Source organism: Macaca fascicularis, chromosome 1 (genome assembly GCF_037993035.2).
Source record: "Macaca fascicularis isolate 582-1 chromosome 1, T2T-MFA8v1.1".
Classification (NCBI taxonomy): domain Eukaryota; kingdom Metazoa; phylum Chordata; class Mammalia; order Primates; family Cercopithecidae; genus Macaca; species Macaca fascicularis.
Window position 1 is genome coordinate 172992859 of NC_088375.1, and position 13123 is coordinate 173005981.

General features: G+C 41.7%; 1 protein-coding gene across 1 annotated transcript in view; it reads left to right on the forward strand.

The window, feature by feature from the left end:
- Positions 1-790: 790 nt before the first annotated feature.
- The window catches only part of TM2D1 (TM2 domain containing 1), a 40210-nt gene continuing 27877 nt past the window's right edge, over positions 791-13123 (forward strand). The window contains exons 1-3 of the mRNA XM_005543215.4: positions 791-976; positions 2147-2220; positions 11101-11209. Coding sequence (XP_005543272.1) covers positions 813-976; positions 2147-2220; positions 11101-11209 — 347 coding nt within the window. The 5' untranslated portion in view covers positions 791-812. The remainder of the gene's footprint in view (positions 977-2146; positions 2221-11100; positions 11210-13123) is intronic.

Genomic DNA, 13123 nt, shown 5'->3' on the forward strand with positions numbered 1-13123 from the left:
AGACAAAAAAAAAGATTAAACTTAACTTTAAGAAAACATTTTTTTCTCACTATTAAAGTTCCCCACCCCAGAACTTTTAGAACATATAGAAATTTAAAAACAACAGATGGAGGGAAAAAATCTTCAACTTTTCACTGAGTCATAAAATTTGGTTTCCTCTTGTTACAGTTTCCACCCCCCAAATCATCTCCCACCTAAATTGTCACTTTTTTTTTTTTTTTTGTAAGGTGTAATGTCTTTCAAAGTTTTTAAGTTCTGTTCGTGGCAGCCTTCCAAAATCCTTCTCTAAAAAGTTACAGGAGGACATTATGTCAATTAGTAAGAGCATATATCTGAAATCTGGCAAACATCAATTTCATTCCGACTGAGTCACTTAGTGATTAAGGTCAGTGTGTTTCAGCGTCTTTGAGCCTTGTTCCTTATCTGTAAACCCAAATCCTATCAGGGCTAATTGCGATGATGTCAGGAAAGCATTGATTCCAACCTCAGGCGCCGCTGGCACTTTCAGAGGATCCAGAAGCCTCAGCTAAGAGCACGGGAATGAGAAGCGGGTGAAGCACCTGATTGCCTCAACTAGTCGTTTCCTTCCTCCAGCACTCAAAGGTCAACCTTAGCTCCTTCCAAGGGTTCGAGGGGCAAAATTCGTCCCGAGGGACAGGGTACATGCATATTTTAAAAGGGTCCCCGAAGCGAGGGAACTGGCCTCTATCCTTTGCGAGGTCCCTTTAAGAACGTCGCCCTGTTGCCCTTCTCCCTCCGGCTCCTGGGCGGAGGCGGAAGCGGAAGAGGCGAGGGAAGTGTCGGTCTCCAAGATGGCGGCCGCGTGGCCGTCAGGTTCGTCTGCTCCGGAGGCCGCGACTGCTAGACTCCTCGGTGTCCTGTGGTTCGTCTCAGTCACTACAGGACCCTGGGGGGCTGTTGCCACCTCTGCCGGGGGCGAGGAGTTGCCTAAGTGCGAGGACCTCAAAGTGGGACAATATCCTCTGTGGGGAGCACTCCCCATGGAGGCGAGGTAGAGTTGGGGTCGCAGGTGGGTCGCTGCCCTCAGGACTGGCTAGGGCTGTACTGAGTGAAAACGATAACCTGATCTGTGGCTTCTAATGACTGAAGGATCCCTGAAGGTAAACAGAGTTGTGGAGATTGCAGGGCCAGAGGCCACCTTTTGTGATTTCCTTATGATTTTACTAGTCATTGGCGCTTCCTCTTCTGATCCACTTTTTTTTTTCTTTTTTATCAGTGTGCTTACTTGTTCAATAAAACATGTAGATCCTGAAGTATGCCAGGCCCCGTTCTAGACACTAGTAATACAAAGATGGGTAGTCTCTTACCCTGTAAATGTTTGCCACCTCTTCCTAGGGGGAAGACAAGTAGTAACGATCTAGCCGATGTGTGTTGCCCATTTATCGTTAACTTTATGTATATTATGTATATTACCTCCTGTTATCCTCACACTTCATGAGATGCTAGACTGCCAGTGGACAAATTTCTTTCTGTTTTCTGTTTCTTTTGTTTTGAGACAGGGTCTCGCTCTGTGCCCAGGCTGGAGTACAGTGGCGCGATCTCAGCTCACTGCAACCTCCGCCTCCCGGGTTCAATCAATTCTCCTGCCTCAGCCTCCTGAGTAGCTGGGACTACAGGCATGCGCCACCACACCGGGGCAATTTTTGTATTTTTAGTAGAGACGGGGTTTACGCCATGTTGGCCAGGCTGGTCTTGAACTCCTGGTCTCAAGCGATCCGCATCCCCATCGGCTTGAGCCACCTCAGTGGACAAATTTCTGTTGCATTTTGTAACCTTGGATGACTTATTTGAACTCTCTTTTCTCATGAGTAAAAGCGTGGATAATTATGGCACAAACTTAAAGGTTTATTGTAATGTTTATGTATTATTATATTGTTTGTAGAGACAGACTTCTCATTATGTTGCCCAGGCTGTTCTTCCCGAATTCCTGGGCTCCAGTGATCCTCCTGCCTCAAGTATTATTTAGCAATACTAAAAGTATATTTGTACATATGCTTATTGACTTGGACAAACTAGCAGCCTTTATTTACATGTGAATATCAACATGAGTATATAATATGAATAGTAAAGGCATGATAATGTGTTGTGTTGGAATGTAGTCCATATTTCCTTAACTTTTTTTTACATATATTTGTAAAGATCCAAAAATAAATGATGCTACGCAAGAACCAGTTAACTGTACAAACTACACAGCTCATGGTAAGACTTCCAGAAACATGTCTTTAAAAATAATTTTGAAAACATTATTTCATAGGTCAATGTATGATCACTAAGGGCAATTAATAAATGCATTTTTTCTAAATTATAACATTATTACTCAGTTACCAGAGTAACTTAAAATTGGAGAACTAGCTAGGGGCTGTCAGTATTTAATTTAAAAAAGAATTCTACTTGTTCTGAAATGGTGAAGTTTCACCATATAAACAAAAATAGGGCCGGACGTGGATGTTCCCAGATTCAGTTAGGCAAGTGTACTTATATACTTTATTTTCCCCAAATGAATAAGCATATCATTCCCTCACATGGAAAGTCTTCCTTTTATTTTCCTTTAGCTCTCCACTTACATCATCTGTGAATACTTACCTGATAGTTCTTGGCTAGTACCATAATACCTACAAGTCCTTGATGCTTCCCAGCAACTTCATCACTATCGTTTCTGTCGCTTTGATAAATGTCATTTTTATTACTTTGATTATATTACTTTGGTTTATATTTGATTATATTTGTTTGATTTGGGGTGTGTGTTTATGTGTATTTTTTTTTTTTGAGACGGAGTCTCGCTCTGTCGCCCAGGCTGGAGTGCAGTGGCGCGATCTCGGCTCACTGCAAGCTCCGCCTCGTGGGTTCACGCCATTCTCCTGCCTCAGCCTCCCTAGAAGCTGGGACTACAGGCGCCCACCACCACGCCCGGCTAATTTTTTTGTATTTTCAGTAGAGACGGGATTTCACTGTGTTCGCCAGGATGGTCTCGATCTCCTGACCTTGTGATCCGCCTGCCTCGGCCTCCCAAAGTGCTGGGATTACAGGCGTGAGCCACCACGCCCGGCCTATGTGTGTGTATTTAGCATTCAGTTGGCACCAAAATGATTTTTTACATGTTTATAAATTTATCAATAATTCTTAAGTGGATTCAACATTTTATTCCAGAAGACACCTAACTGGAGGGCAGGAGGGCAGACTTCTTTTGGGGCAGAAATTCTTTTCAGTTGTATAATTTCCTTTGAAATCCCCATATCTACAAAAAAACACCCTGTAGGCTAGAAAAATGCTTTTTTTTTTCTTTTTTTGAGACAGCTGGCTGCCAGCTTCCCAGTATGAAGCGAGATGCTTGAGTTACAATAGTATTCACAGATTTCTAGCATCTTTCATATGAATGATTGAAACAACTATTTGAGAACTAACTCTTCTTTATGTGTAACTCTATTCTCTGTGTTCTGAAAGCTACGATATAAAAGACTTTGAAGTGTAAAACAGGCAAATCAAAGGATATTTATAAGTTAACTACAAAGGAAAGGATTACTTACAAAGTTCCTTTAAATGGCCAGGCATGGTGGCTCATGCCTGTAATCCGAGCACCTTGGGAGGCTGAGGCAGGCGGATCACAAGGTTGGGAGTTCGAGACCAGCCTAGCCAACATGGTGAAACCCTGTCTCTACTAAAAATAGAAAAATTAGCTGGGTGCAGTGATGGGCACCTGTAATCCCAGCTACTCGGGAGGCTGAGGCAGGATAATTGTTTAAACCCCGGGAGGTGGAGGTTGCAGTGAGCAGAGATCGTGCCATTGCACTCTGGCCTGGATGACAGAGCAAAACTCTGTCTCGCGGGGGAAAAACATTTTCTTTAAATGTAATATATCTAAATAAAATAAATGTATACATACTAAGCAATGTCTCCTATATAAGGCATATATTATTTTCTTTCTGGGGGTCTCATTATGTCATCCAGGCTGGAGTGCAGTGGTGCCATCTCTGTTCACTACAACTTCTGTGTCGTAGGATCAAGTGATCCTCCCACCTTGGCCCCTGGAGTAGCTGAGACTACAGATGTGCACCACCACTCCCAGCTAATTTATTTTATTTATTTTATTTTTTGTATTTTTGGTAGAGACAGGGTTTCGCCATGTTGCCCAGGCCGGTCTCAAACTCCTGAGCTCAAGCAATCTGCCTGCCTAGGCCTCCCAAAGTGCTGGGTTTACAGGCATGAGCCACCAGGACCAGCTTCCTGGCTTTTTTTTTTTTTTTTTTTTTAATTGTAGAGATGAGGGTCTCTCTATATTGCCCAGCCTGGTCTTGAACTCGTAGGCTCAAGCAGTTCTCTTGCTTTGGTCTCCCACAGTGGTGGGATGACAAGCATGAGCCACTGTGCCCAGCTAGTTGCCTTTTTTTTTTTTTTTGAGACGGAGTCTTGCTCTGTTGCCCAGGCTGGACTGCAGTGGCCGGATCTCAGCTCACTGCAAGCTCCGCCTCCCGGGTTTACGCCATTCTCCTGCCTCAGCCTCCCGAGCAGCTGGGACTACAGGCGCCCGCCACCTCGCCCGGCTAGATTTTTGTATTTTTTAGTAGAGACGGGGTTTCACCGTGTTAGCCAGGATGGTCTCGATCTCCTGACCCCGTGATCCGCCTGTCTCGGCCTCCCAAAGTGCTGGGATTACAGGCTTGAGCCACCGCGCCCGGCCGTTGCCTTTTTTTAAAACACACAAAAGCTCGTGGGCTGGCTATGGTGAATCAATTCTAAGTCCTGATTGGAGATGGATATCAAAATAGCTCATGAAACATGCTTTTTGGTTCTAACATAGGAGAAAAATATTAAGAGTTGTGAAAAGTGTGAGTTAAGTGATCTCTGTCATTCTTCTAGCCAAAATTATTTTTCCTTTGTTTTTTTCACTGAGTATATGAAGAACTATTGTGAAATTCTCAAACTATGTTTACTTTTCTTTCTTTCTTTTCTTTTTTTTTTTTTTTTTTGAGACAGAGTCTCTCTCTGTCACCCAGGCTGAAGTGCAGTGGCGCAGTCTCAGCTCACTGTAACCTCTGCCTTCCGGGTTCAAGTGATTCTCCTGCCCCAGCTTCCCAAGTAGCTGGGATTATAGGCGTGCACCACCAAGCCCAGCTAAGTTTTGTGTTTTTACTGGAGACAGAGTTTTGCCATATTGGCCAGGTTGGTCTTGAAGTCCTGACCTCAGGTGATCCACCTGCCTTGCCCTCCCAAAGTGCTGGGATTATAGGCGTGAGCCACTGAGCCCAGCCTAATTTTCTTGTTTCTTTTTCTTTTTTTTTGAGACAGGATCTCACTCTGTCACCCAGGCTAGACTGCAGTGGCACCGTCCTCGCGCACTGCAACCTCCACGTCCCAGGCTCAGGAGATCCTCCCACCTCAGCCTCCTGAGTAGCTGGGACTACAGGCACATGCCACTACACCTAGCTAATTTTTTGTATTTTTTGTGGGGGGGTGGGGAGAGGTGGGATGTCTCCATGTTGCCCAGGCTGGTCTGGAACTCCTGGGCTCAAGCGATCCACCTGCTTGGCTTTCCAAAGTGCTGGGATTACAGGCATGAGCCACGACATCTGGCTGTTTAATTTTCATAAACTAATGTTTGGGTAGGGATGAACGTGAGCAGTGTTTTACAGAGGGGAGTTTGGAGCTAGTGAGTAGGAATTGGGACAAAAGGCAAGGAAATTCATCTGCGACAATAAATTGATGTGATCTTAAAACGGTTCCTGGTTAGCTCAGTATCATCCAACAAGCACATTTGTTTATTGAGAAAGTATTTATTGGTAATGAATAATTTAAAACTAAATTTAGTTTAATTATTGAGTTAAGACAATTTATATTACAAAATATTGTTATTGATTGAGAATTTGTTCATTTATTTATATTTATTTATTAAGAAATTATTACATGGCAGGCATCTGCTAAGCAGTATAGGTGATCTACAAAAGAAGACATAATCCCTGACCTTAAGAAGTGTTCTGTCAGTCCAGGCGAGGTGGCTCACGCCTGTAATCCCAGCACTTTGGGAGGCTGAGGTGTGTGGATCATGTGAGGTCGGGAGTTTGAGACCAGCCTGGCCAACATGGTGAAACCCTGTCTCTACTAAAAATAGAAAAATTAGCCAGGTGTAGTGGCACACGCCTGTAGTCCCAGCTACTTGGGAGGCTGAGGCAGGAGACTCGCTTGAACCTGGGAGGCGGAGGTTGCAGTGAGCCAAGATCACGCCACTGCACTCCAGCCTGGGCGACAGAGCCAGACTCTGTCTAAAAAAAGAAAAAAACAAAGAAGTGTTCTGTCTAGGTTATATACACACATATCAGCAAGTATTTTCAATTTTTCTGTCACTGAAATACAAAAAATATTTAGATTTTACCTCCAGAAAATTTTGCTATGGTCCTTTGATAGAAGTCTTCTTTATTTTCTTAAGTTTGTATTATAGTATTTTTACAGAAAAGTGCATGTAGGTATAATTCAAATGATTTTCACAAATGACACACCTGTAAATGCTTCCAGATCAAGAAACAACATTATTAACATGCCAGAAGCCCTCTTCATAGTCTTTTATAGTCACTACTCTGCCTCAGTGGGTAACCACTATTTATTCTAGCTTCTGACTGTAAATTAGTGTTTCAAAGAGTATATTATTTTTTATCTTTTTATTTGGAGATAGTTTCAAACCTACAGAAAAGTTAGAAGAATAAGAGTAGTACAAAGAACTCCACCGTAGGCTGGGCGCAGTGGCTCCCGCCTGTAATCTCAGCACTTTGGGGCCAAGGCTGGTGGGTCACCTGAGGTTGGGAGTTCAAGACCAGCCCAACCAACATGGAGAAACCCCGTCTCTACTAAAAAAAAAAATACAAAATCACCTGTAATCCTAGCTACTCGGGAGGCTGAGGCAGGAGAATCGCTTGAACCTGGGAGGCTAAGGTTGCAGTGAGCCAAGATTGCACTACTGCACTCCAGCCTGGGCAACAAGAGTGAAACTCCATCTCAATAAACAAACAAACAAACAAACAAAAAAACCTCCATCTATATACTCTTTACTCAGATTGACCAATTGTTAACATACTTTCTCTCTCTCAATTTGTTTGTGTATATACTTTTTTCTGCCCCTATAAATCTGTGTTTTTCTTTAGAGATGTTCCAGATCAGATGTGGTGGCTCACACCTGTAATCTTAGCACTTTGGGAGGCTTAGGTGGGCAGATCACTTGAACCAGGAGTTCTAGACCAGCCTGGGCTATGTGGTGAAACCCCGTCTCTACAAAAAATACAAAAAGCTAGCCAGGCATGGTGGCGCGCAAGTGTAGTACCAGCTACTTGGGAGGCTGATGTGAGAGGACTACCTGAGCCAGGGAGGTGAGGCTGCAGTGAGCCCTGATTGTGTCACTGCACTCCAGCTTGGATGACAGAGCAAGACCCTGCCTCCAAAAAATAAATCAGTAAAAAATAAAAAAATGAAAATACAAATATTTTCTTAACATAAATACAGTTCAGTTATAAACTTTGGTAAATTTAATATTAATACATATGCTTTAATCTAATCCATATTCTTATTTTATCAGATGACCCAAATAATGCCTTTTTAGCATTTTCTTCCAGTACAGGATCCTAAAATCAGATTTTACATTTAGTTTTCTTTAAATTGGTACATTTCCACAACTTTCTTTGTCTTTTATGGCATTGACTTGCATGTTTGATGCCTACAGCCTCCCTTTATTTAATAGAGTGTTCCTCATTGGGATTGTTTGATATTTCCTTTTGATTAGACTTAGGGTATACATTCCACGCTGTAAAATAACGTAATTGATGGAATGTCCTTCCCAACATCTCGCATCTGGGGGCACATGATAAGTATCTCTTTCTCCTTGGTGATGCTAATTGTTTATCACTCAGCTTTTTCTACTGTATAGTTAGTATTTTTTTCTTCGCAATTATAAATAATCTAAAGGGATACTCATTAAGGCCATGCAGATATCTCCCTACCACCCCCAGATTTATATCCCATTAATGATTCTGGCCTGAACTATTCTTTTTTTTATAGAATGGTCAACACTTCATTTCATAAAATAGAAAAAGTGTTCCTTGGAACTATTCTTTACTCTGATAGTTGCAAAATGATTATTTTCCAAATCTAGCACTCTCAGAGGAGAACTCTTTTAATGCTAAAAATATGGAGATGGGGTTGGCTCTTGCCAACTTTATTTTTTTTTTCTCTTTTTTTTTTTTTGGAGATAGGGTCTCACTCTGTAACTCAGGCTGGAGTTCGGTTGCAGGATCTCTGCTTACTGTAACCTCCACCTCCCAGGCTCAAGTGATCCTTCTACCTTAGCCTCACCACACCCGGCTAATTTTTGCATTTCTTTTGTAGAGATGGGATTTCACCATGTTGCCCAGGCTGGTTTCTAACTCCTGAGCTCAAGCAATCCACTTGCCTTGGCCTCCCAAAATATTGGGATTACAGGTGTGAGCCACCACACCTGGCTTTTTTTTGTTGTTGTTGTTGTTTTTGGAGACACAGTCTTGCTGCTCTGTAGCCCAGGCTGAAGTGCAGTGGTGGGATCACGGCTCACTGCAGCTTCCATCTTCAGGACTCAAGCGATCCTCCTGCCTTAGCCACCGAAGTAGCTGGGATTATAGACATGCGCCACCAGTCCCAGCTAAGTATTTTTTTGCAGAGTTGCCCAGGCTAAATTTAGTCCTTTTTTTTATTGTTATGAAACTTCATTGTCTGATTACATTATTTCTGGTTTAGCATTTCTGTATTTGAAAAACGTCGCTCCTTTCTATGCCAGGTGTGGTGGTGGTGTGTGCCTGTAATCCTGGCTATTTGGTAGTCTGAGCCTGGAGGATGTCTTGAGCCCAGGAGTTTGAGGCTACAGTGAGCTGTGATCATGCCACTTCACTCCATCCTGGGCAAGAGAGTGTGAGACCCTGTATCTAAAAAGAAACCAATCAAACAAAAAAAGCCACATTGCTGCTTTTTATAATGAATACTGTGTAGTTATTGGCTTCAATTGATATTATGTAAATCCTAGACGTTGGTTAGAACCACACCTTTTTGCAAGAAAACTGCAAGTTGAATCATTTGCAGGCTTGTAGCATGTTGCTTAATTTTGCTAGTTAACATTTATTGATAACTGGCTTCTTTGGTCTTGTCATATTGATTTGTTTATTTTTGCTTATTGCTGAAATCAGTGTTAGCGTGGGATAATTATCATATAATGGAAAGAGTATTGATTAAGAGTAATGAGTTTTAGTCTAGGATTTAGAGAGTATTATTTGCTCTTTAGTCAACTCATTTAATTTCTTGGAATCTCAATTTTCCTGTTTGTGAAAGGAAAAATATTATGAATTTGCTTACTTAATAAGTTCTTCTTTCTTACAAGGATGAAATGAAATCGTTATAAAGTATGTCTAAACAAATAAACTCTAGGGTTGTAGGCTTCTTTTGAATTGATTAATTTCATATAATAAAATCTTATGTTAATTTTATAGCCACTTAAAATGTTATATTCATTTCTTTTTTAGTCTTCTAAGTGTTAAATTTCTTGATTTCCTAGAGTGGGGAACCTAGCTCTCTTTTTTTTGTGTGTGTATATATATTTTTTTTTGGGGGGGGTAGGGGTGTGGGAGGTGGGGGGTGGGGTAGAGAGAGGCCTTGTTCTGTCACCCGGGCTGTAGTGCAGTGGCAGGATCATAGTTCACTGCAGCCTGGATCTCCTAGGGTCAAGAGATCTTCCTGCCTCAACCACCTGAGTAGCTGGGACCACAGGCACATGCCACCATGCCTGGCTAATTTTTTTTTCTTTAGAGAGAGAGTCTCACTATCTTGCCCAGGCTTGTCTTAAACTCCTGGGCTCAAGCGATCCTCCCTCCTTGGCCTCCCAAATTGCCGGGATTACAGGGATGAGTCACTGCACCTGGCCCCTAAACACTTTTTGAATACCTTTTCTAACCAAGCGCTATGCTTTACACAACATATGCCTGCCTGCCTTCCCTCCCTCCCTTCCTTCCTTCCTTCCTTCCTTCCTTCCTTCCTTCCTTCCTTCCTTCCTTCCTTCCTCTTTCTTGTCTCCTCTTCTCTTCTCTTTTCTTTCGACAGTCTTGCTCTGTCACACAGGCTGGAGGGCAGTGGCACAATCTTGGCTCACTGCTATGTCTGCCTCTCAGGCTCAAGTGATCTCTTACTTCAGCCTCCCAAGTATCTGGGACCACAGGCACAAGCCACCATGCTTGGCAAAGTTTTGTATTTTTTTTGTAGAGATGGAGTATTGCCATGTTGCCCAGGCTGGTCTCAAACTCCTAATCTGCCCACCTTAGCCTCCCAAAGTACTGGGATTACAGGCATGAACCGCTGCACTCAGCCCTTTGGTACTATTTTTACCTATAAAGAATCCAAGGTTCTGAAAGGAGCAATGTCCAAATAAGTTGTTCTTATTCCAAAGGTCTTGTTCTTTGCATTATGAGGCTATAAAGCTGTTAAGGCAGTGCTTGCCTGAGTCTATAAGTGTTGCTTCCTCTTATTATGTCATCTGGGTTATGAGGAAGGATCAAGATTGCTTAAATTCTGAAATAATCTACTATATCAAACCCCAGAGGGAATCAAGAAACAAATACATTTAGAATCAATGAAAATAATTTATGGCAGCAACTATCTATGATAGTTGATATATGCTAAAAATACAAACTCAGATTGTGTTAAAATAATTTAATAGATAAATTGCCCAACGAATTACCAACAAAAATTTGAGCGGTGTTCTTAATTCTGGAGATGAAGTAAAGGGCAGTAATATTGTACATTTCTTCCCTTGGTACCTTTATCAGAGGCAGGAGATTGAATTAGATTAGCCATGCATCTAATCCAGTGTGGCAACTCTTGTATTTTTGTGTTAAGAGACTACTATACCATTTTATATTTATCTTGCATGTAAGTACATACATAATGTCACTTTTCCTGTCTAAAATTAAAGGCTTGTGTCATATTATATTGGCAGGTAGTTTGTTATATTTGCTAGTCTTAGAAATAACAATTACACACTGTCTCTACAGAAAAAAATAAAAGTTTCTTGACTTTTTCTGCCTTCAGTTTCCTGTTTTCCAGCACCTAACATAACTTGTAAGGATTCCAGTGGCAATGAAACACATTTTACTGGGAATGAAGTTGGTTTTTTCAAGCCCATATCTTGCCGAAATGTGTAAGTACATTACTGACACTTAAATTTTCAGATTACTTGCCTATATTATATCTTAATTGCATCAAGAGATGAGATAATTTATGGGGACTATCCTGAAAATATATCTTTTATCTTTTTGCCTGTGTCAGAAAAGCTTTAAGTGTTTGTTTTTTGGTTTTTGAGACAAGGTCTTGCTCAGTCACCCAGGCTAGAGTGCAGTGACATGATTACTTCTCACTTCAGCGTCGACCTCCTAGGCTTAAGCAATTCTCCCACCTCGGCCCCACAAGTAGCTGGACTACAGGTTTGTGCCACCATGCCTGGCTAACTTTTAATTTTTTTGTAGAGATGAGGTCTCCGTATGTTTCCCAGGGCTGGTCTCGAACTCCCGGCCTCACATGATTCTCCCGTCTCGGCCTCTCAAAGTGCTGAGATTTACAGGCATGAGCCACTACACCCAGCCAAGTGTGTATTTTTTTTTAATAAATGCATTATAAGTGTGTATTTTTTTAAATTATTGGCATTATATTTTCAGCCTAAAACTGTATATTGTTACAATTCTATTTGATGGCACCTAGTTTTGATTGTTTCAAGAAATAAAACACTGTACAGATAAATTGAACCTTAAAAAGGAAAAAGGAAAAAAAAGAAATAAACCACCATTAGACTATTGCTACAAGTCTATCAAATCAAGTAGAGCTGAGTAGTCCAGTATGTGGGACAAATAAAGACTATAAATGGCTTCATGCCATGTTAATTGAGGTCAATCAGTTTATACCACTGAGTTATGAAAAAATTGTCTTCAAAGTGTGGGAGATTTCTAGAGTACAAATAGCAATTGTGTACCTATTGTATCAGAAAAACACTAATTTTTTGCACATAAAGGGCATTTTAAACTTCGTTTTATTCTTTGTAATAAATATGGATGATGAATGGTAATGTTAAACAGAATTCAAAAGTTATCAGTTTGGCTAGCTGGGCACAGTGGTACATGCCTGTAGTCCTAGCTACTCAGGAGGCTGAGGCCAGAGGAGCTCGGAAGTTCAAGCTCAGCCTGGGCAATATAGTGAGATACTGTCTTTTATAAAAACAACAACAAAAATGATCAGTTTGGGATACTAAGACAAACGGCTTTCTTTTGTTAGGAATTTCTCTGTTTAAAGGACTTTTAGACCTAGTGTGGTGGCTTACTCTTGTAATCCCAGCACTTTGGGAGGCCAAGGCAGGAGAATCACTTGAGGCCAGGAGTTGGGGACCAACCTGGGCAAAGTAGGGAGACCTTGTCTCTACAAAAAATACAAAAATTAGCCCAGTGAGGTGGTGCTTGCCTGTGGTCCTAGCCACTGGGAGGCTGGGGTGGGAGAATTACTTGGGCCCAGGAGTTTGAGGTTGTAGTGAGCTACGATCGCAGTAACAGAGTGAGACCTTGTCTCTAAAAAAATTAAAATTAAAAATTTTTCAAAAAGGACTTTTGGCCGGGCGCGGTGGCTCAAGCCTGTAATCCCAGCACTTTGGGAGGCCGAGACGGGCGGATCACGAGGTCAGGAGATCGAGACCATCCTGGCTAACACAGTGAAACCCCGTCTCTACTAAAAAATACAAAAAAGTAGCCGGGTGAGGTGGCGGGCGCCTGTAGTCCCAGCTACTCGGGAGGCTGAGGCAGGAGAATGGCGTAAACCTGGGAGGCGGAGCTTGCAGTGAGCTGAGATCCGGCCACTGCACCCCAGCCTGGGCGGCAGAGCAAGACTCCGTCTCAAAAAAAAAAAAAAAAAAAAAAAAAAAAAAAGGACTTTTAAGTTTGATTTCTCTTTCTGCTAAAGCTTATTATTCATTCTTATATTCCTGCTTTGTACCAAAAACATGATTTAGTGTTACCTATTTTTAATTATTGGCATTATATTTTCAGCCTAAAACTGTATGTTGTTACAGTTCTAT